Below are 23,367 nucleotides of genomic sequence, written 5' to 3'. Positions count from 1 at the left end.
CAGTTCAGTTACATTTCATTTTCTCCATGTGAGAAGCAGCAGCTTTTTTTGCTTGCTCCTTGCACGTCTGGTAGAGAGCTGTTTTTCAGTGCCTTTTGGCGGTGGTTTTGCTACCTGCTCTTATTTTCTTTTGTCGTGTTTAAAAAAAAAATCCCTTAGTTTCTTTTAGTTTTTTGCCTGTGTCTAAGTTTTTTTTCTTTTTTTGGTATGGGCCGTTCTTAGGTCTGCTCGGTTGGGTCTCTTTTTTTTTTTTTTTTTTTTTTTTTGTGCCTTCTTCCCCTTTTTAGGCACCATAGTGACTTTTAATGTAGCCGAAGCCATTTTTCCTTCCATGTCTAAGAAGACTCCCAGTGGCTTCAAACGCTGTATCCGATGATCCGATGCAAATGGACCATCTCGGGAAAAGACACCCATGCTTGTGTGGCTTCCGCTGGTGCTGCTTGCTGCCCCAGTGTCAACTGCCACCCAGGTCAGCACCCCCCCCCCCCCCCCCCCCAATGTTGGTGGAGGAAGCTTCACCAGAGTCGAGACAGGAGCCGGTTTCTCGACGCTGCTCTCGAGGATATGGATCCTCGATATCAAGGGGGGGGGGTCGGTCTCTGACATCCCTTAGGGAGGTGCTCTCCCGACACCGAAGAGGGGCACTTATGGGAATCAGAAGAGGATCCCAGTACTTTTCTTCCAACGAGACTTATGGGATTCCTTCTGAGCCCTCCCCACCACCTGAGAAGCCTCTCTTTCACCTCTTTTGTACAGGAAATGGCTGATGCCATTCCGTTCCCCATAGAAGTGGGGGATGAGCCCATGGCCAAGTTGCTCGAGGTCCTGGACTACACCTCCCCTCCTAAGGAGACAGTGATGGCTCCTCTCCACAAGGTACTCGTGTCCTTGTCAGGAACTGGGCATCCCCATGGTCCCCAAGAAAATTGATACCCAGTTTCAGATCCATGGGGAACCTGGGTTGGTGAGGTTTCAGCTACCCCACAACTCCATGGTGGCGGATGCCGTTCTCAAAAAAGCCAGGAGTACTAGGGACTATGCCTAGACTCCCCCCAGGCAGAGAAGCTAGAACCCTGGACTCTTTTGGGAGAAAGATGTATCGGGCCTCTATGCTCATCGCCCATATCCAGTCATGCCAGTGTATACTTGCAGAACTCAGTTCAGCAGCTGTCAGACTTGGTCGATGCACTCCCTCTGGAACAGGCTGAGCCATTTCGTCAGTTTATCAAGCAGCAGAAGGTGTGTCGCAAGTTCTTGGCCAGGGGCACTTATGGCACTTTTGACGTGGCATCCAGGATCTCTGCCCAATGTATAGCAATGCGCACAGACTCTCATGTCTGCATATTTCTGACCAGGAACATTCGGTCCAGCAGAGGTTGGCAGATGCCCCTTGCCGGGCAGATAACCTTTTCAGAGAAATGGCTGAAGAGGTTGCTGACGAAATCAGGAAACACACGGATGTTATGTCTAATCTCTCCTGCCGGGTGTCTTTTGCAACTGCCTTCTCATCCAGAAGGTATTTTGGTAAGTCACGGAGTGCTCCCTATTCCTTCTCTAGGCATAGGTACACTTCAGCGGCTCGCCAGCCTACTTAGGCTCAGCCCCAGCACGATTGTTCTTGTTAACAGCACACACCCAAGGCCCCTGCTGATCCTCAGCAAAAGCAAGGGATGAGCAGAGCATAGCCGCAGTCGGTGTCCATCCCGGACGACTTGCCAGTTAGGGGGAGGTTAATGTTTTTTCACCAAAGGTGGCCTCTCATAACCTCCAACTGGTGGGTTCTTCAAATAGTCTGGCTCGGATACACCCTCAGTTTGCTTTCCAAACCCCCACATTGTCCACCGAGAGCCCATTCATTCAGCTCTCAACACAAGCAAGTACTTGCAGAGGAACTCTCCGCCGTTCTCAAGGCCCATGTGGTCGAACCCGTTCCACCAGGGAAGAACGGCAGGGTTTCTATTCAGGTACTTCCTTCTGCAGAAAAAGATGGGGGATGCATCTCATCCTAGACTTAAGGGCCCTAAACAAATTCCTAGTCCGAGAAACGTTCAGGATGATTTTCCTGGGCACCCTTCTTCCAGTGATTCAGGAAAATGATTGGCTATGCTCTCTGGACTTAAAGGATACATATACACGCATCCCAGTACTTCCAGCACATCGAAAGTATCTTCGGTTTCAGCTGGGAACACATCACTTTCAGAACTGTATGTTGCCTTTTGGCCTTATGTCAGCTCCCAGGGTCTTTACCAAGTGTCTAGCGGTAGTTGCAGTGTCGCTACGCAGAGTGGGAGTTCATGTGTTCCCTTATCTTGACGATTGGCTAGTGAAGAGCACCTCTGAGGACGGTGCTTGGGAGTCCATGCGGATAACTATTTGGGTGCTGGAACTACTAGGGTTTGTTGTTGTTTATTATTTATTACATTTGTACCCCGCTCTTTCCCACATACAGCAGGTCCAGTGCGGCTTACATAGTAAAAGAAAGCATCTTACATGGTAAATAATACAGTAAAAACAAGGAAATGTTGGAACAGTATTATAAATTAACTACCCCAAGTCCCATCTCCATCCGGTCCAACAATTGGAGTTCATAGGAACCCTGCTCGATACAAAGACTGTCCGAGCCTACCTCCCAAAAGCGTGTGTGGACACTCTTGGGTTCGGACATTGCAACAAGTCACAGCTCGGCAGATGTTGAAGTCCCTTGTAATAAAATAATTACATGAAATGTGGGAGGAATTTCCTCTCCCATTAATAATTACATGAAATGTGGGAGGAATCTCCTCTCCCATTAAATGGAGGAAGATTCTGTCTGCATTGCACAAACGGGGGGGGGGGGGGGGGGGGGGGTGCTGACGTTGCATGCTTACAAGGAACCCACCTAATGGATGAGGAGCATTTAAAACTGAAGAGGTCATGGGTGGCAGAAGTACATTATGCCTCTGGGAGCCGACGAAGTGGCTTCGCTGTATTAATTAGGAAATTGTTAGCATGCACCTCTGAAGTTCTCTTGGAAGATGGAAAACAGAGGTATATCCGGCTTAAATTATGGGTACTGGGGCAAAAAATGTATTTGCTGACACTACGCCTTATGAATGCCAGTTTTTTTAATACTTTAATAACACAACTCATGCCCTATCAAGATAAGAGTTGTTGATTTGGGGGGATATGAATCTGTTAGCTGATGGACTTAGAATGGATCCGAATGGGCAGGACAAGGGGGTATGATCCAGGCAAGGAGTTTTGAAGGCCTTTTGCAAGTCTGTCTTTAGTGGATGCATGGTGAGCATTGAACCCAACAGAGAAAGATTATACACATAGATCGAGGGCACATGATAGTTTCTGTAGACTTGATTATATACTCTCCTCTGAAAGACTGTTTCCTTCGAGTCCGGAATTGACAATTGGCACAAAGTTGATCACTGACCACTCAAGGGCATGGGTAATCTTGGAGGCCGCACTTCAATAACATGTTCTTGTTTTCTAGATGGAAGAAGTACTTAAAACACAATGAACAGCTTGCAGACCAACCCCAGTTATTTTGGAGTGTCGCTAAAGCAGTGCTCAGAGGGGATTTAATAGCATACACGGCAGCTAGATGAAAATGGGTGGCAGCCGGGATTCATATATTAGAAGCCAAAGGGCGAAGAGAAAATACTTGCATATACCCACATCAGGGTAAGGAAACTTATACGTCCACGCAAATAGCCCTTAATTCTCTAATTCAAGAACATACACAAGAGTGTAATATATCAAAAATACAGATTCCATACATCTGGGAATAAACCTGGGAAACTGTTAGCCAGGGTTGTTAAAACCTGGGGAGGCACACGAACAATTGGAGCATTGAGAAATCAAGTGGGCAAGACAACCAATAGACCAGATGAGAGATGCCAACTTCTGCAGGACTACTTTAAGGATTTGTTTGCTACTCGTCCACCAGTAGAGACTCCAATGGAAGCCAAATTTTTAGATAGAGCTCAGCTTCCAAAACAATCTGCAACAGAACAAGAAGCATTAAGCTTGCCATTGCAGGTGAAAGAACTACAGCAAGCAATTAAACAACTAAAATCTAATTCATCTCCTGGAGTCGATGGGTTCTCCGGGGAATGTAGCAACAGCAAATTTTGGGCCCTTTATTGGCTTGTCATAATTCTGCGGTGAATTTGGGGACTTCTCTCTACATGAGAACACTGCTTTAATTTCCTTATTACCAAAACCCAAGGTGGAAGCTGACTTGTACCAACCAATCTCCTTATTAAATGTAGATTTAAAATTGTTAGCTAGGGTATTAGCCACTAGACTTTTTCAGGTTTTGCTGGAGTTAATATGTCCTACACAAGTAGATTTTGTATTGGTTAGGTAGTCAGTACTCAACACCTGCAAACTAGTAATGGCCATATTGCATTGACACATTAAAGAGATCCCAGCAATGATAATTAGATGCAGCTAAAGCATTTTATCAAGTACATTGGCAATATATTTTTCAGATACTGAAACGAGCAGGTATCACAGGATGGTTCAACCAAGCGGTAAAGACATTATACCACTTCCTCAAACGCAATTACTAGTGAATGGGGGGTGGTCCCCTGTTTTTCCCATACAGAGAGGAACCAGACAATAGTGCCTATCAAAATTCCTTGTACATTTTTCACATTTGTCTGTTTGAAAAATACAATTCAGAAGAACCACTGAGGAGACCGTAGGAACAAATGGGAATGTAAGTCCGATACACACTGAGACAGAAGATATATTTCCTTTCAAAAAACCTACTGAAGTAACTTTAGACAATCTTTGGCATCTAATTGTGGAACTTGGTAGGGCTTTATGCCCTCAGACAAAAAAAATGTCAGAAGAAATTGTTTTATTGGATGGGAAATTGAAGGAAGTAGAAATTAAACTTAATACTGTGGCCTCACAAACTGAAAATTTTGAGAAAGAATTACAATATATACAATCTGTGCAAACAACAATTGTTAAAGATTTGGTAAACCAAAGGAGGAAATCGGAGTTTCTTGAAAACAATCTTAAAAATAATAATTTACGTTTTATAAATTTTCCTGCTCAGCCTCTGATTTCCCCATGGGAAATGTTAAGAAATTACTTCAGAGAGGTCTTGGAAATTGGTGAAGATCAACTCCCTCCTATTTCCCAGGTTTTTTATATTCCGGGTAAAAAAGATGAACAACTTCCAAGTAATCAGGCAATAGATGTATCTGCATTGTTAGAAAGATCAGATAATGAAATAATTACAGCTTCAACTTTACTTGCTACTGTGGCGTTGACCTCTGACAAATCATGGATATTAAAGAAATTTTTCCTAAAGAAAGAAAAAACCTTTAGAGGGTTACAAACACGGATTTTCCCGGATTTGTCGAGAGATACGCAGAAGCGTAGGCAAAAGTTTTTGCAGTTGAAACAAGAGACTCTCCAATTAGGAGCAACGTTTTATTTAAAATATCCTTGCAAATGTTTGGTTAATTATCAGAATGTCAAATATGTGTATTTTGACCCTTCCCATTTAAGTTCCTTTTTAACATCTAAGAAAGCTCTGTAAATGAATATATACCTTGTCTGGAATGCTGATGTCTTAGTTTTGGTAACAATTTACTTGAAATGTTTAATTTCTTTTCCTTATATCTCCAGTATTTTGAATACTTGGACTCCCTATTTGTGGACTTTAAAGCATCTAAAAAGGAGATGTTTTCTCTTTTTTTTTTTTTTTTTTTTGAAGAAAATTGTGTTATTTTCCTTTGTAAATTAGTACTCTTTGGATGCTTTTTTCCTTCTCAAGTGGTATTGGCTTGTGATTATTGAAATACTAATAAATATAAATTTAAAAAAAAAGAAAAATACAATTCAAAATGCAAGTAGGAGTTTTTCTTTTTACTGATCTACACAATACTCTGAATTTTCAATATGAAAGAACAATTATATAAATATTGAAGCATACCTGCCCCTTAACTTTTTTTTTTTAGGGGGGGGGGGGGGTCTCTGGCTGCTGCCACTTCTCCCTGCCACAGTGTAATGACAGTGACAGCAATGCCTGGTACCAATATGTTCTTAACGACCTTCAGTGTCAGGAGGGATGTGACAAATCAGCCTCATTTAAGTTACCTGCACAGCATCTTTGGGGGAAGGGGTAACATCTGGAAAACCTGATTTATAGGCAGGTGAAATTTTCCATAGAAGAAATTTCAAGACCATGGGATCATGATATGAAGTTGGCCAGGAAGGCTGTGAACATGATTTACCTCTGAGTGATTGGTAACCAGGGCCACCAAGAGGCAGCTGGGGCAGAGCCAGCTCTGCCCCCCCCCCCCCCCCCCCCCGCCCCACTTAACCTTCCTGTGTCGTCTTCTTCCTTGGTTTGTCACTGTCCTCCTGTGTACCAGGACCCGTGTTATCGCATTAACACAAACACCCAGGTCCTGACACATGGGAGCAGGAGAGAGGCTCACCCTGGCACTGGGCACCTGTTGGAGACTGGGCCCAGGGAATCTTTCCCCCCACCCTCTCCCAAGCAGCCCTGTTGGTGATTGAAATAACCTACCATCAGAGATATAACAGAATTCAAGCAGAGAGTAGTGGTAAGAATAAGATTAGCAGGTTCTAATATTGCAGAATAATCACCCTTCATTTCTGAAGAGGAGAAGCAAGGTGGGAGATGATTAGTAGAAAACAAAGCAGACAGGAAACCAGCTGGGTTGGAGCCAACAAACTACAGCAGGGCTGTGGGAGAGCTAGGTGGCTGGGTATTCAGGCAGTAAGCCTCATTGTTTTTCAGGCACTGGTTTTATTAGTTTTTGGTAGCTGTTCAGGTTATTACAAAGCTTGGTGTAAGATGGAGTTGGAGGGAGGTTAAGTAGAGAGAGCTTTCATCCATCTACCCAGGAAAACTTGTGAAGCGGTATCTTACAAGCACTCAAGCTTCCATACTCAACAGCAGATGTTTATTCTCTGAACAGGAGTAGCTGTGTAGACTGGATGGACCAATTGGTCTTTATTTGCCATCATGCAATTTTAAATTTTTTTTTTTTTTCTGTTTTAGGGCTCATTGGTGTCCCGTGAAGCCAGCGATAAAGAGAAGGTATAGATGATTGCAAGACTCGTATTGTGTTGTAATGTAATCTGTAGTTACTTTCACAGTCCATGCAGGTCACAATAACTAAAACTAGAGAGAAAATCTAGGAATTTACAATTGAGCATCTTATAACTAAGCCAATAAACTAACAAAGTTGACAATATGGAGTAAAACATACCTTTTAAGCAACCATTTTTTAACTTTTTTCTAAACAGAAGATAGTTTTATAAAAACCTGAATGAGGATGGCAAAGAATTCCAAGCCAGAGATGATATATTTGAATTAATGGTTTGCTGGTGTGCATTGTGTAGTTTGACCACACATCCTACCAATACAAATAGACGAGGAATTTTTCAGAATTTTGTCTCCCCCCTCTTTATTGAGATCATGGCATTGAAAAAGCATGGGCTTTGAAATGTCAAATGATGCAGAAAAGGAATGGGATGTTTTGTGTTGCTCCCTTGCAGCTGGTTTCCATCCGGCTTCACTGCTAATGCCTGTTCTGGTGATGGGCATGGTACTTTGGGACCCTGCTGTGGAGAGTGTGCTGATCAAGCCTTTAAAGCTGCTTATGTTTGTCATGATAGACTATTCAAATTGACTATGAAACCAGCAATGACCACAATTGAGATCTGAATTTTAGATTTGATTGCTTACCTTTCCAAATCTGTGCTTAAGGTGAGCTGCATTCAGATGTAGTATTTCTCGGTCCCCAGACAGTTTGCAAACTAAATTTTTTGACTGAGGTAATGGAGGGTTAAGTGACCTGCTTAAGGTCACAGAGAATGCCAGTGGAGACGAGGGATTTGAATTGTCTTTCCTTGTAAGGGACCATAGGTCACAGCTCTTCCTTGCACCCTGACTTGATGTTGTCATTGACTAGGACTCTCTTCTACCAGTAAGTTGTGACTTGCTGCCTCTACTTTATCCCCAGCCCTGGCTGACCTGAAGAGCAGTGTTGTGTTCTGGGACTTGAACCTGTATTTCATCAGATCTAAAAGGTTTAACAAATTTCAAGACTTCTTGGAAAACGTTTGGAGATATGGGAGTGGGGGATCATACAGCTTTCAGTAACACTGTCTCAACCCCTACCAATTCAGAATGTTGCTATACAGTTTTCTATTAATTATTTTGTTGTTTTGATCTTTAAGCTGCTCCTTAGTTTCTTGGGATTTCTAGGTGCTGCCATTAGAAATACTTCCAAATTTGTGAGACTCCTGAGTACCTCTAGGAAAATATGATAAAAGCTTTAGAAAAGGGCTTGTAGCATATACTTGCCTAGTTAAGTGCAGTTGTTCTGGTCATTAATTATCTTCTAAATCCCTGACTTTTGAAATTCAAGGTCAAAGAGCTGCCTACACTGAAAGATATGGACTTCCTAAACAACAGTCAGAAGGTGCATGTTGATGAAGAGCAGAAGAAAGTGTTCATGGAGAAGCTGAAAAGAGATGTTGAGGTAAAGTAAGGGAAATACTGTTACAATCTGAGTCTAAAGCAAATGGGTACCTTTAAATACTGCTCATGGAGATTTGGAGGAAAACTGAATGGAGTAAATGTACTTACTACATAAGAACATAAGCTTTGCCATACTGGACGAGACCAAATGTCCATGAAGCCCAGTATCCTGTTTCCAGCAGTGGCCAATCCAGGTCACAAGTACCTGGCAAGTTCTCCGAGGACAAGCAGGCTGCTTGTTCTCACGACTGGGTGACGTCCGCGGCAGCCCCCACCAACCGGAAAAAAGCTTCGCGGGACGGTCGGCACGCAGGGCACGCCCACCGCGCATGCGCGGCCGTCTTCCCGCCCGTGCGCGACCGCTCCCGCCAGTTCCTTTTTTTCCGCGACTGGAGAGAGTTGTGCTTTGCCGCTCTCTCTGTTTTCAGCCGCCGGATTTCGATCGCGTTTACGCGGATCGTCGCTTTTCTTTCTAAAACTTCTTGTTTTTTGGTTACCGCCGGTTTCCTTTTTCAAAAAAAAAAAAAAAACCTGAGCGTGTGGAGCACGCGCTCCCCTTTTTCCCTCGCTTCTAGCGGGGACGCCACGTTGCGGCCTAGTGGTCGCTCGGTCGTTTCTTTTTCGAGGTGTGATTCCAGCCACCATTGACGACTTTGACTTCGCCGACGCGATTTTTCCGTCGATGTCCTCGAAGGTCCCGAGTGGATTTAAAAAGTGTGGTCGCTGCGGCCGGCCGATCTCGCAGACCGACACCCACGCTTGGTGCCTCCAGTGCCTCGGGCCGGAGCACAATATCAAGTCGTGTTCTCTGTGTCTCGGTCTCCGGAAACGGACTCAGGTTGCGAGGCAAGTTCTGCGGGACCGTCTTTTTGGAACTTGCGCCGGCCCCTCGACGTCGACCTCGAAGGCATCGGTATCGACGCCCGGCCCTTCGGTACCGGTATCGATGCCCGAGACATCGGCACCGATGGCAGCGACCCCAGGAGAACAGGTCCCGTTGGCCCGCCGGTCCTCCGGTGAGAGTAGAGGTGAGAGGCCGCGTGGGCAATCGGTCCCGGTCACTCCCTCAGCTCGTGGGCCGCGGGACCGAACCCTGTCTGACCCGGTACCTCGAGACCGAGGGGGATCTACCTCCTCCTCCTCCATGCCTTCCGGCGCCGGTGACGGGCATCGCAAGAAGGATAAGAAGCGTCGTCACCGGTCGCCCTCGGTGCATCCGGATATCGGAGAGGAGGCGGCGCCGAAGCGTCATCGAGAGGAGAGGTCTCCGTCGGTGGTGGAGGTACCGACGCGTCGGGGTTCTGGCACCCCGGTGCCGTCTCCTGGCCCCCATCAGCTTCTGCCGGCGACACCCCTACCGGCCCCACCGCCTTTCCCGGCAGCGGGCCTGGACGAGTGCCTCAGAGCCATCCTTCCGGGGATCCTGGAAGGGCTGATGCGCCAGGCTGTGCCGGCGCCGGGGGTGCTTGCGCCCTCAGCGCCGATGACTGTGGCGCCGGCGAGCTCTAGCCCGGCGCCGGGGCTGTCGACTCCGCCGCCGCTTGCGGCGCCGGTCTCGACCGCCACGCAGGTGGAGTCCCCGTCGACGTCGATGGAGGGAGCTCCGTCCCCGCCGGCGCGGGAGTCCACCGCTCGACGACACCGAGACCTCGGTGCCTCGACGTCGAGCCGGGCCCGGTTCAGGACTCAGCTACATGAGCTTATGTCCGATACCGAGGATGAGGACTCGTGGGGGGAAGAGGAGGACCCTAGATATTTCTCCTCAGAGGAGTCTACGGGCCTTCCCTCGGACCCCACGCCTTCACCGGAGAGGAAACTCTCACCTCCCGAGAGTCTCTCCTTTGCCTCCTTTGTGCGGGATATGTCTATTAGCATTCCCTTCCCCGTGGTCTCTGTGGAAGAGCCGAGGGCTGAGATGCTCGAGGTCCTCGACTATCCATCACCACCTAGAGAGTCCTCCACGGTGCCGCTGCACAATGTCCTCAAGGAGACACTGCTTCGGAACTGGGTGCGACCATTAACTAACCCCACCATTCCCAAGAAAGCAGAGTCCCAGTACAGGATCCACTCCGACCCAGAGTTAATGCGGCCCCAATTGCCCCATGACTCGGCGGTCGTGGATTCTGCTCTCAAGAGGGCACGGAGTTCGAGGGATACCGCCTCGGCGCCCCCGGGGCGGGAGTCTCGCACTCTGGACTCGTTTGGGAGGAAGGCCTACCAATCCTCCATGCTCGTGACCCGCATCCAGTCATACCTGCTCTATATGAGCATTCACATGCGGACCTATGTGCAACAACTGGCGGACCTGGTCGAGAAGCTCCCGCCGGAGCAGTCCAGGCCTTATCAGGAGGTGGTCAGGCAGCTGAAGGCGTGCAGAAAGTTCCTGTCCAGGGGTATCTGACACCTGTGACGTGGCATCTCGTGCTGCGGCCCAAGGTATAGTGATGCGCAGGCTCTCATGGCTGCGTGCCTCTGACCTGGACAACCGCACCCAGCAGAGACTGGCCGACGTCCCTTGCCGGGGGGATAACATTTTTGGTGAGAAGGTCGAGCAGATGGTGGACCAACTGCATCAGCGGGAAACCGCTCTCGACAAGCTCTCCCACCGGGCGCCTTCAGCATCCACCTCAGCAGGTGGACGTTTTTCCCGGGCCCGGCAGGCTGCACCCTATTCTTTTGCAAAGCGTAGGTACAACCAGCCGGCCCGAAGGCCTCGTCAGGGACAGCCCCAGCGCGCTCGTTCCCGTCAACAGCGTGCGCCTAAGCAGCCCCCTGCGCCTCCACAGCAAAAGCCAGGGACGGGCTTTTGACTGGATCCACGGGAACATAGCCGCCCTCAAAGTGTCCGTACCGGACGATCTGCCGGTCGGGGGGAGGTTAAAATATTTTCACCAAAGGTGGCCTCTCATAACCTCCGACCAGTGGGTTCTCCAAATAGTGCGGTGCGGATACGCCCTGAATTTGACCTCCCTGCCTCCAAATTGTCCTCCGGGAGCTCAATCCTTCAGCTCCCATCACAAGCAGGTACTTGCAGAGGAACTCTCCGCCCTTCTCAGCGCCAATGCGGTCGAGCCCGTACCACCCGGGCAGGAAGGGCAGGGATTCTATTCCAGGTACTTCCTTGTGGAAAAGAAAACAGGGGGGATGCGTCCCATCCTAGACCTGAGAGGCCTGAACAAATTCCTGGTCAAAGAAAAGTTCAGGATGCTTTCCTTGGGCACCCTTCTGCCAATGATTCAGAAAAACGATTGGCTATGTTCCCTGGATTTAAAGGATGCATATACTCACATCCCGATACTGCCAGCTCACAGACAGTATCTCAGATTCCGCCTGGGCGCACGACACTTTCAGTACTGTGTGTTGCCCTTTGGGCTCGCCTCCGCCCCACGAGTGTTTACAAAGTGCCTCGTGGTGGTGGCGGCGTACCTACGCAGACTGGGAGTGCACGTGTTCCCATATCTCGACGATTGGCTGGTCAAGAACACCTCGGAGGCAGGAGCCCTCCGGTCCATGCAGTGCACTATTCAACTCCTGGAGCTGCTGGGGTTTGTGATAAATTACCCAAAGTCCCATCTCCAGCCCACCCAGTCTCTGGAATTCATAGGAGCTCTGCTGAATACCCAGACGGCTCAGGCCTTCCTTCCCGAAGCGAGGGCCAACAACCTCCTGTCCCTCGCTTCGCAGACCAGAGCGTCCCAGCAGGTCACAGCTCGGCAGATGTTGAGACTTCTGGGTCATATGGCCTCCACAGTTCATGTGACTCCCATAGCTCGTCTTCACATGAGATCTGCTCAATGGACCCTAGCTTCCCAGTGGTTCCAAGCCACCGGGAATCTAGAAGATGTCATCCGCCTCTCCACCAGTTGCCGCACTTCACTGCTCTGGTGGACCATCCGGACCAATTTGACCCTGGGACGTCCATTCCAAATTCCGCAGCCCTCGAAAGTGCTGACGACGGATGCATCTCGCCTGGGGTGGGGAGCTCATGTCGATGGGCTTCACACCCAGGGTCTGTGGTCCCTCCAGGAAAAGGATCTGCAGATCAACCTCCTGGAGCTCCGAGCGATCTGGAACGCACTGAAGGCTTTCAGAGATCGGCTGTCCTACCAAATTATCCAAATTCGGACAGACAATCAGGTTGCAATGTATTACGTCAACAAGCAGGGGGGCACCGGATCTCGCCCCCTGTGTCAGGAAGCCGTCGGGATGTGGCGTTGGGCGTGCCGGTTTGGCATGCTCCTCCAAGCCACGTACCTGGCAGGCATAAACAACAGTCTGGCCGACAGACTGAGCAGAGTCATGCAACCGCACGAGTGGTCGCTCCATTCCAGAGTGGTACGCAAGATCTTCCGAGAGTGGGGCACCCCCTCGGTGGATCTTTTCGCCTCTCAGACCAACCACAAGCTGCCTCTGTTCTGTTCCAGACTTCAGACCCACGGCAGGCTAGCGTCAGATGCCTTTCTCCTTCATTGGGGGACCGGCCTCCTGTATGCTTATCCTCCCATACCTTTGGTGGGGAAGACCTTACTGAAGCTCAAGCAAGACCGCGGCACCATGATTCTGATAGCGCCCTTTTGGCCCCGTCAGATCTGGTTCCCTCTTCTTCTGGAGTTGTCCTCAGAAGAACCGTGGAGATTGGAGTGTTTTCCGACTCTCATTTCGCAGAACGACGGAGCGTTGCTGCACCCCAACCTTCAATCCCTGGCTCTCACGGCCTGGATGTTGAGGGCGTAGACTTCGCTGCGTTGGGTCTGTCTGAGGGTGTCTCCCGGGTCTTGCTTGCCTCTAGGAAGGATTCCACTAAAAAGAGTTACTTTTTCAAGTGGAGGAGGTTTGTCGTTTGGTGTGAGAGCAAGGCCCTAGAACCTCGTTCTTGCCCTGCACATAACCTGCTTGAATACCTTCTGCACTTATCAGAGTCTGGCCTCAAGACCAACTCAGTAAGGAATCACCTTAGTGCGATTAGTGCTTACCATTATCGTGTGGAAGGTAAAGCCATCTCTGGAGAGCCTTTAGTCGTTCGATTCATGCGAGGCTTGCTTTTGTCAAAGCCCCCTATCAAGCCTCCCACAGTGTCATGGGATCTCAATGTCGTCCTCACCCAGCTGATGAAACCTCCTTTTGAGCCACTGAATTCCTGCCATCTGAAGTACTTGACCTGGAAGGTCATTTTCTTGGTGGCAGTTACTTCAGCTCGTAGGGTCAGTGAGCTTCAAGCCCTGGTAGCTCATGCCCCGTATACCAAATTTCATCACAACAGAGTAGTGCTCCGCACCCACCCAAAGTTCCTGCCGAAGGTGGTGTCGGAGTTCCATCTTAACCAGTCAATTGTCTTGCCAACATTCTTCCCCAGGCCGCATACCCGCCCTGCTGAACGTCAGTTGCACACATTGGACTGCAAGAGAGCATTGGCCTTCTACTTGGAGCGGACACAGCCCCACAGACAGTCCGCCCAATTGTTTGTTTCTTTCGACCCTAACAGGCTAGGGGTCGCAGTCGGGAAACGCACCATCTCCAATTGGCTAGCAGATTGCATTTCCTTCACTTACGCCCAGGCTGGGCTGGCTCTTGAGGGTCATGTCACGGCTCATAGTGTTAGAGCCATGGCAGCGTCAGTGGCCCACTTGAAGTCAGCCACTATTGAAGAGATTTGCAAGGCTGCGACGTGGTCATCTGTCCACACATTCACATCACATTACTGCCTCCAGCAGGATACCCGACGCGACAGTCGGTTCGGGCAGTCGGTGCTGCAGAATCTGTTTGGGGTGTAAATCCAACTCCACCCTCCAGGACCCGAATTTATTCTGGTCAGGCTGCACTCTCAGTTAGTTGTTCTTCGTAGGTCAATTTCTGTTGTACCCTCGCCGTTGCGAGGTTCAATTGACCTGGGTTCTTGTTTTGAGTGAGCCTGAAAGCTAGGGATACCCCAGTCGTGAGAACAAGCAGCCTGCTTGTCCTCGGAGAAAGTGAATGATACATACCTGTAGCAGGTGTTCTCCGAGGACAGCAGGCTGATTGTTCTCACCTACCCTCCCTCCTCCCCTTTGGAGTTGTGTGTTTCATCTTTTGCTAGTCATTCAACTGGCGGGAGCGGTCGCGCACGGGCGGGAAGACGGCCGCGCATGCGCGGTGGGCGTGCCCTGCGTGCCGACCGTCCCGCGAAGCTTTTTTCCGGTTGGTGGGGGCTGCCGCGGACGTCACCCAGTCGTGAGAACAATCAGCCTGCTGTCCTCGGAGAACACCTGCTACAGGTATGTATCATTCACTATCCCAGAACAGTAAGCAGATTTTATGCTGCTTATCCTAGAATAGTCAGTGGCTTTTCCCAAGTCCATCTTAATAATGGCTTAGACTTTCCTCCCTGGGAACTCCTTTCATTGGGTGAATCTCTTATCTGTACCCTATTCCTCCACTGCCAACTCCAGAATCCGTTTATCTTGCTGCACCATACACCTAGAAAAGATTTCCTTAGTCAGTACATCAAGCTCCATCTCTGACCATCTTCAAATCTAGGCTAAAAGTCCTCCTTTTTGAAGCTGCGTGTAACTCCTGAAGTCTTTTCACTTTTTCAGTACCCATGACTGTTATATCATTCCCACCTAAAGTAATTCCCTTATCCCTGTCCTGATTAGATTGTAAGCTCTGTTGAGCAGAACTGTCTCTTATATGTTCAAGTGTACAGTGCTGCATATGTCAAGTAGCATTATAGAAATAAGTAGTAGTAGTAGTCCTTAGAGATGGGTAGTAATGAAGAACTTGTACTTTGTTACAATACTTAAGTACAATTGGCAGTACTTTTACATTTTTTGCAGTACTTTTTATTTGTAACTTGTTACAATTAAGCTATACTATTATACTTAGTAATAAAGTACAAGTTTAGAAACACTTTTTATTAGAGAAGCGCACTGTTCCTTCAGTACTTTATACTACTATGTAGAACACCCATCCTTGCCAGCTGCCTTCCCTCTGGCAAAGTCCTTAATAATAACCTGGACCTCCAATTGGACTAAAATAGACTTTTTTTTTTTTTTTTTGCATTTGTACCCCGCGCTTTCCCACTCATGGCAGGCTCAATGCGGCTTGCATATTGTATACAGGTACTTATTTGTACCTGGGGCAATGGAGGGTTAAGTGACTTGCCCAGAGTCATAAGGAGCTGCCTGTGCCTGAAGTAGGAATCGAACTCAGTTCCCCAGGACCAAAGTCCACCACCCTAACCACTAGGCCACTCCTAGTAGGTTGTGAACACTGTACGGCTGATTTAGGTTCTTTGATTTGTAAGTTTTCAAGTTTTGTTTTGTATTTCTTTTCATTACTTTTTATTGTTTAATATTTTAGGGCTACATTTCGATTGAAAATTGTAATCGTGATTAATTGTTCGATTTAAAGGTATGAGGTTTTTTTTTTTCTCCCCCCCCTCCCCCCCCTTTTCCGGGCAAGTCACTTTAACCCTCCATTGCCCAGAGTCACAAGGAGCTATGGTGGGAAAAGTAAAAACATACCATTAATCACAATTAATTAATGCAGCCATAATCTTAAGTAAATATTTTCCTGGGTGATACTAGATACTCCCATGTTATTAATATGTTGATGACATTCATCCTCCCCTATGTTCACCTCAGAGTAAAGTGTCTAATACAAATCCTTAGGTTTTATAAATTTTGGAGTATTTCTCTATCTGGGCTCCATTCTTTTCTTGAACTGTCAGGCTAATAACTTCCTGCTTTGCTGCCTAGTTCCATTTAGTCAGCTTCATAACCAGTGATGTAGCCAGGATTGAATGGGCTCTGGGTGGAAAGTTGTGATGGGCCCCTATAACACCATCTCTTCCAAGGTAGTGGGAACCAGAAATGGGGGGGGGGGGGGGGGGGGGGGCTTTTAGAGCTCTAGTAACCAAACCCTACAAAAGCCAAACGTATTCCAGATCTATAGAAAACCTGTCGTCATAATGCAACATTTATATCCAGGACTTAAATAGCAACAATCCTATCTATTAAAAAAAAGAGCACCCTAGAATACCAGATCTTGTTCTCTTTTTTTGATGGCAGCAAAAGAGAACAGTTTTGTCATGAAATACCTAGCACCCACCTGGGGCTAACTCTGTGGCCACCTAAAGGGTCTGTTCCAGCACTGCTTGGGCCCGCCTACACCTGTGCATGTTCTATACACTGGCATATTCTCTACCCCACCACACTTGGTTTCTCTTGCCTCTGGGTGAGTCTTCCACCTGCAAGTTATTTCCCCAATGGTTTCTAAGGACACTGGGACCACAATCCCAGGTGTCCCACAGTTCCTAGAAAACACCTACAGACCGAGAACACAAACCACCAGAATTCTTAGTTAAGGACAACAGAGCTAATAAACTAATAGGTTTATTATCAGAAAAGTGGAACATTGAATGGTGAAAATAGCAAACAATAACAGGTAAATTAACAGGTATCAGCATTAAACTAACTAGACATTTTTTTAAATACCTGAGTAGTACCTGAGGAGTTCAGGAAAATAACTGCTCACAGATTCTGAACAGGGTAGGGTCTTGGTGCAGAGATCTTTACTGTCCATACTCCCTCTCTGAGACTGGGGGATTCCAGCACATTCTGGCTGGATTTTGTATTTTAGGGCCAATCAGAGCCCAGAGCATTAGCACTGAGGGGTATTTGGCCAATAGCAGTGCAGGTTACTTTTCCTCAGGGCTTAATTTAAAACGCATTGCGTTCAAGATATGCACGATTGTACACAAAATCATTCACGCAGATGCTCCAATCTACATGCTAAACCTCATGGACCTGCCTCCCAGAAACGCCGTAAGATCAGCCCGCAAATTTCGCAATCTGCACTTCCCCAGCTGTAAAGGACTAAAATACAACCTGACACACGTCACCACCTTCTCTTACATGAGCACGCAGTTGTGGAATGCACTACCTAAAGCCCTGAAAACCATTGACGAAACAACTAACTTTCGCAAATCTCTGAAGGCACATCTCTTCAACAAGGCCTACAAAGAAAACTCATAACCTACAAACTACCGCACCAATCTACCCAGTTATTAAAGCCCACCTTCTAAACTATCCTGCCTAACACCTTCCTTCTCTCTTCCCTTACTTAATCTTTGTACAATACTAATTGTATCTGATATCCTAGATTGACTATGTCATAACAAAACTCTGTAAGCCACATTGAGCCTGCAAATAGGTGGGAAAATGTGGGATACAAATGCAATAAATAAAATAAATAAATAAAAGGAAAACAGTCACCTCTGCAACAGCTTTAAAGCAGAAGACAGACCCCACCTGCTGGCCAAACAAGAGAAATACATGTCATAAAAATAGTAATACAAATCACAGGCATGAAAATCCCCCGTTTCGCCACAGGCCCCTAAATATTACACCAAGCTCTAAAACACTAATACACCACCCAGCAAGAAAATAGATCAAACTGCTACATGATCTGTTAACGGACGCTAAATGCTAGAAGTGTACTGTACCTTGGTCCCTTGCACAAAACAGTCCCTCATCAGTAATATAGATATGAAGGCAAAAAACAGAACTAGAAATCTCAAGAATTCAGACTTTGCATGTGCAGCAAAAGTAGAAAAATAGCAACTGAAATACAAGATATCAGAAATGCACATTTACCAAAGCTGATATTCAGATTCAAATACATTTGTCTTTTTCTTTGAGCATTTTATTTTCCTTTTTAGTCCCAGTGTCGCTTGTTTTCCTTTTTCCAGGGTTTCTTGTCCATTTGGCATTTCTTCCTTCTGTGTCCTTCTGTCCTCCCCATGTTCACTCCGTGTCCTCTTCTTGTCCCTGCCCCAACTCCCCCCCCCCCCCCCAGTTCTCCAAACTTAATTGGTTGCCAACAGCGATAAGACAGGCTATCTCTGACTGGCCTGAGGACCTTCCCTCTGCCATGTCCTGCCCACAGGAACTTGCTTCATTAGAGGTAGAATGTGGCAGAGGGAAGGACAGTCTGTCTTATCGCTGCTGCTGGTGACCTATTATACGTTTTGAGGACTGGGGGGGGGGGTGCAGGGAAAGATGCTAGACCCACGGCGGGGGGGGGGGGGGGGGAGTGATAGAGAGAGACGCAGGACCATGGGGTGGAGAGTTGGAGAAAGGCCATTCAGTTTAACAATAGGTGTCCCCTACCATTGAGCATCCCCAGGTTTTTTTTTTTGCCAGGCTCTCTTAAAGAAATTCAACCCACATGAATGTGGCATCAATCTGACTCCAGTCGTTTAGCAATCTACTATCCCCTTAACTCTTTTGCTCCACTTTCCACTCACCTGCAATTACTAGAGCTCCTCATATTACCTCCAGCACCTTGTCCTGAGCTTTCTTTAGCTCTGCAGAAATCTGAATAAGAATACCCTACATCCGTGGTTCCCAAACATAATCCTGGAGGCACCCCAGCCAGTCAGGTTTTTTTGAATATCCACAATGAATATTCATGAGAGATATTTGCATTCACTGCCTCCACTGTCTGCAAATACCTAATGAATATTCATTGTGAATATTCCAAAAACCTGACTGGCTGAAGTGCCTCCAGGACCAGGTTTTGGGAACCTCTGCCCTATATATAACAGTAGGCTTTATTGGTCTCCTGTAGTAGTGAGGTTGAGCAGTCCTCCATATTTACCACATGCCTTTTGAATCTCATCTACTACCTTTTTTCTATGTAACATGCTCACATTAATTCTCCACCTCTTAGGATCCCCTTCCTCCATGTAGCCCTCCAAATCCAACACCACAGAATCATAAATCAGTGTAGGAGGTATATCTCTTGTTTGACTAGCGCCCCATGTATCTTGATGAGGAATAGGTCAGTCCTAGAGTATGCAAAAGTGTGCAGAAGGACTCCAGCTGCAGCAAATGTCCCAGGTGCTGTGGTTGCTGGCTGTAACAAAGTTTGAAATGAGGGGGAGGGGGAATATGCCTGGGCCTCCTATACTGGTCTTTGGATTGGAGGAGAAGTGGGTATGAAGTTGAGTCAATTTAGATGACTGCATTGACCATGATGACAGCAGTTGGATGGTGTCATCAGATCACCACAAGAGAAAATGATTTTCAGGGTTTTGTGTTTATAACCAAAAAACAAAATCGGAAGCCCTTTATTATCCATTCTGCCACCTTGAATTTAAGTTTTGCCTCTAAGAAGCTTGCATTTATGAATATAATAGTTGTTCTGCTCTTTATAGTTCTTAGATTGCCACCAGGATGCGATAAACTAGTAGCATTGTGATTTAGTGGTAACACAGTTTCAAATGAGCTGTAAGGATATATGGAAGCAAACTTCTTTTTTTTTTTTTTTTTTTAATACATTTTATTGAAGTTTTCAATGACAAATGTAAGAAAACAAGAAAAAAAACTTTTAAAATAAACAATCCATACAAGAGGATTAGAAGTATATATAACCTGTACACATAAGATGTAACAATAGCTGATGACAGATGATGTATTGATGATATATTGTAAATTTTAAGTGAAATAACTAAAGTGGAAAGAAAGATGCACTTAAGATATAAAGGATGAAGGATATAAGAAGGGATGAAGGAAAAAATAAGAGAAAATTAAAGAGATAAGGTGGCTACTGTATATGATTAAGGACCTATAGCAGTGTTTGTTAAATAATGCTGTAAAGCCTTCCAGACTTTTGGTATGCAAAATAGAATTGAGATTATTAGCAAGTGAAAGTTCGAATTTATGAATTTGCATTAGAGTGCCACCAAAAATGGCCATTTAGCTTTGTATTATTTTTCAAGTTTGATAAAATTAATTTGATGATTGCCATTAGAATGTTGAAAAGTTTAGATTGATTTTCTTCTAAAGAGCTTCGAGTAATAGGGAGCCAAAAGTGATTAGGAATAAATGGTGTAGAAAGATCAAAAATTGTAGAGACAATTTGCCAGATTTGAATCCAAAATTGATTAGTGAAGTTACATTCAAAAAGTATATACCTAGGATGGCTGTTGCAAGACCAACATTTGTGTTGAGAGAGGCCAGTGATATGAAGGCGTTGAGGAGTCCAGAGAGCCTTATGATGTAGAAAATAAAGTGGTTAAAGAATGCTTATAGAGGACAGAGGCCTGCCATTTTTTTTCCAGAAGGCTGGCCATTGGTGAGTAGTTAGTTGTAGGCCCAATTCCCATGAGGAATGAAGGGATGCTTTTTTCTTAAAGGCATGGTCTATAAAAAAAAATTGTAAAGTTGAGAGGCCATATGACCTTTATGAAGACTTGATTCAAATGGAGTTAGCGATGATTGTGTAGAAGAAAGTGAATGTAATGATTTATTAGAGTCAAAACAATGCTTTAGTTGTAGCATATCAGTATAAGGTGAGACAGTTTCTAATGATCCTACTTTTACACCAGTGATCAAAGAAGAAATACGAATAGCAATTAAGAACGGTTGTAAGGCTGTTAAAAAGTAGCAGAGAGAGGGGACAATCTTGATGGGTTCCTCTTTTAAGAGAGATTAGAGCAGAAAGAGAATTGTTTGCTAATATATATGCATTAGGGTTAGAATAGATCTTTGACCTTTTTAGTAAATCACTCGGGCGTCCCAAACCATTTAAGAATATCAAGAGATACTACTATTCAACTCGATCAAATGCAAACCTCCTTGTTTTGTGATGCACACTTTTTTAAAGTAGCTGCTCTCATCTATGTAAGATCTTGACATGTTTTATTTGTTAGTTTGTTTTGTTTTAATTTAAGGAGGTGTTTCAAAAATAGAAGGAAGGGGAAATGATGTATCCTAACCAAGTATTAACCCTTGACCTAAGGAGAACAAGTTTTAAAAGAAAATATGTTCTTAGTTCCTTGTTCAGCAGAAGATCATGGGTTACAGCCTATTGTTGGGGATCCATGATGTGCAACGGGCTGAGCAGGAGGAGGAGGAAGATCAGAGGCAGGAGGAAGATGAAACTGAGAATCCAGTAACTGTGGGATCATATAGCACATCACCTGAGGGGATAGCCAGCTACTTGAACTCCCACAAACCTCTGGGCCCAGGGGAGTTTGATTCTGGCATTGATGTCTATGCAATCAAAAGTGCAGATGGTAAGTAGCACAGAGGAAACAGTTCTTTGCAGAGCCTTTTGCTTCTTTCATCCTTGGTATTTGGTTGCCATACACCATTTGATTTCTGTGGCTTTGGTAGAATAGGTCACTTTTATATGATTGTCCTGTTCAGTAGTATTAAGTCAACTGATTGTGTGTAGCTGCTGGTGAGAATAATTTTTATCCTACAGTTGACTGATTTGCTTAGCATCTGCTTTGTGAGGCTTAATTGTAACTCTCCCTGTCATGTGTGCGTTTTGCTCCATTCCCTTTGTACTTGAAGGTGCACCACAGAAAGAGGTTTATTTCATGGGATTGATTGACATTCTGACACAGTACGATGCCAAGAGGAAGGCAGCCCATGCAGCAAAGACAGTCAAACATGGGGTAAGTTGCACAACTGTTTTGCTGCTTCATGTTGCTGTCCAGGTTAATAGTAGTAGTTTTCTGAGCGATGAGAAGGCAAAATGGTATAAAAATGTCAGGCTTGTGTTGTTTCACATGGCTACAATTTGTCTTATTGTGTGGGAAAAACAGTTTTAAATAGTGCAAAATAACTTTACTATTAATTTTAATGAAGATAATCAAAAATTTCACCTACTCCTTCTCTGAAGCGCACTCTGCTGTTTTGTACTGAGACCAGAAACACAAGCTGGGCCTCTGTATAACTGGTATAATTTATTTAAGAGGATTTATATAATCTGCTAGTTAATTAAAATAGTGTCCTAAGTGAAGGACAATAAAAACAGACATGCAAATCAACAACGGTCAATTATCCAGAATTCAACATATTAAAGTGGAAAAAATATTTAGGAGCTTTCCTTTCTTTTGTGGGAGGAAGTAGGAGATAAGAACAAAGATAAATGAGCCCAAGTGCTCAAAATACCCTATTTCCTTTTCAGAGCATTGAAGGAAGGAAAAGATTAAAATACTATTATAAGAATTTCCTGTTAATAGTTTCCTATGTTGTGCTGGAGTGCTAGACCTGGGTGTGTGTGGAAGGGGGGGGGGTGAAGGGTGGAGAGCTGGGTTCTGGTGAGCACAGTCACCATAGTGTGCTGGAATTCAGGCAGTGTGCCACTTCCCAACCCAAAGGAAAATGCCTCTTACTCTGTGACACTATTCGTAGCTGTTAAAGCCCTACCAAGCATGATAAATTGCATGGTTTTCAGATCATACTCAGAGCCTGCCATGTTTTATCAGAGGCAGGTCGAGACTTGCCCTAGGCCACATAGTGAGATTGAAGCCTGGATCTTCAGGTTTTATTTTATTTATTTATTCATGACATACCCCAAATAGACTCAAGTTCAATGTGGCTTACAAACAATAAAGTGAATAAAATATAATAATGTACAGAATATAAAACAAATTACAATAACGTCAAGAAGCAAATTAATACATATGTAGTAAGTAACCAGGGATTTAAACTATCTCAAGTACAAACAAATAATTAAGGGTGGATAGATGAGAGCATAATTAGGCAGGTCAAGATGGGAAATGGGATAGTGTGGGCAAAATTCAAATAGAGATAGTTAACACCTGTCTGTTTTAAAGCACCCAAGATGTAAACCTTTTGCTAATTGTAAGCCACATTGGACCAAAACTTGTTTATGGATAATAGTGGGATATAAGATTGTATAAATAAATAAATAAATACTGCAAGTGGCTCTCATCTCTATGGTCAGTTGAGAGGGAAATCCTGCTGTCCTTTGCTTTTAGTCTGAGTGATCAGGAAGGATAGGGAGGAGAAGTCAAGTAGGATCTACAT

The 23,367-nt window shown here is 45.6% G+C and overlaps 1 protein-coding gene across 2 annotated transcripts in view; it reads left to right on the top strand.

Annotated features, from left to right (window-relative positions):
* Window positions 1-23,367, top strand: part of PIP4K2C (phosphatidylinositol-5-phosphate 4-kinase type 2 gamma) — a 63,085-nt gene that overhangs the window by 37,144 nt on the left and 2,574 nt on the right. For both annotated transcript variants that reach the window (XM_030196611.1, XM_030196610.1), the window contains exons 6-9: window positions 7,049-7,087; window positions 8,424-8,537; window positions 21,356-21,599; window positions 21,883-21,986. In XM_030196611.1, the coding sequence (XP_030052471.1) occupies window positions 7,049-7,087; window positions 8,424-8,537; window positions 21,356-21,599; window positions 21,883-21,986 (501 nt within the window). The remainder of the gene's footprint in view (window positions 1-7,048; window positions 7,088-8,423; window positions 8,538-21,355; window positions 21,600-21,882; window positions 21,987-23,367) is intronic.

Source organism: Microcaecilia unicolor, chromosome 3 (genome assembly GCF_901765095.1).
Source record: "Microcaecilia unicolor chromosome 3, aMicUni1.1, whole genome shotgun sequence".
In the NCBI taxonomy this organism is placed as follows: domain Eukaryota; kingdom Metazoa; phylum Chordata; class Amphibia; order Gymnophiona; family Siphonopidae; genus Microcaecilia; species Microcaecilia unicolor.
The sequence above is the reverse complement of the archived record's forward strand: the minus strand, read 5'-3'. Positions and strand labels throughout refer to the sequence as shown.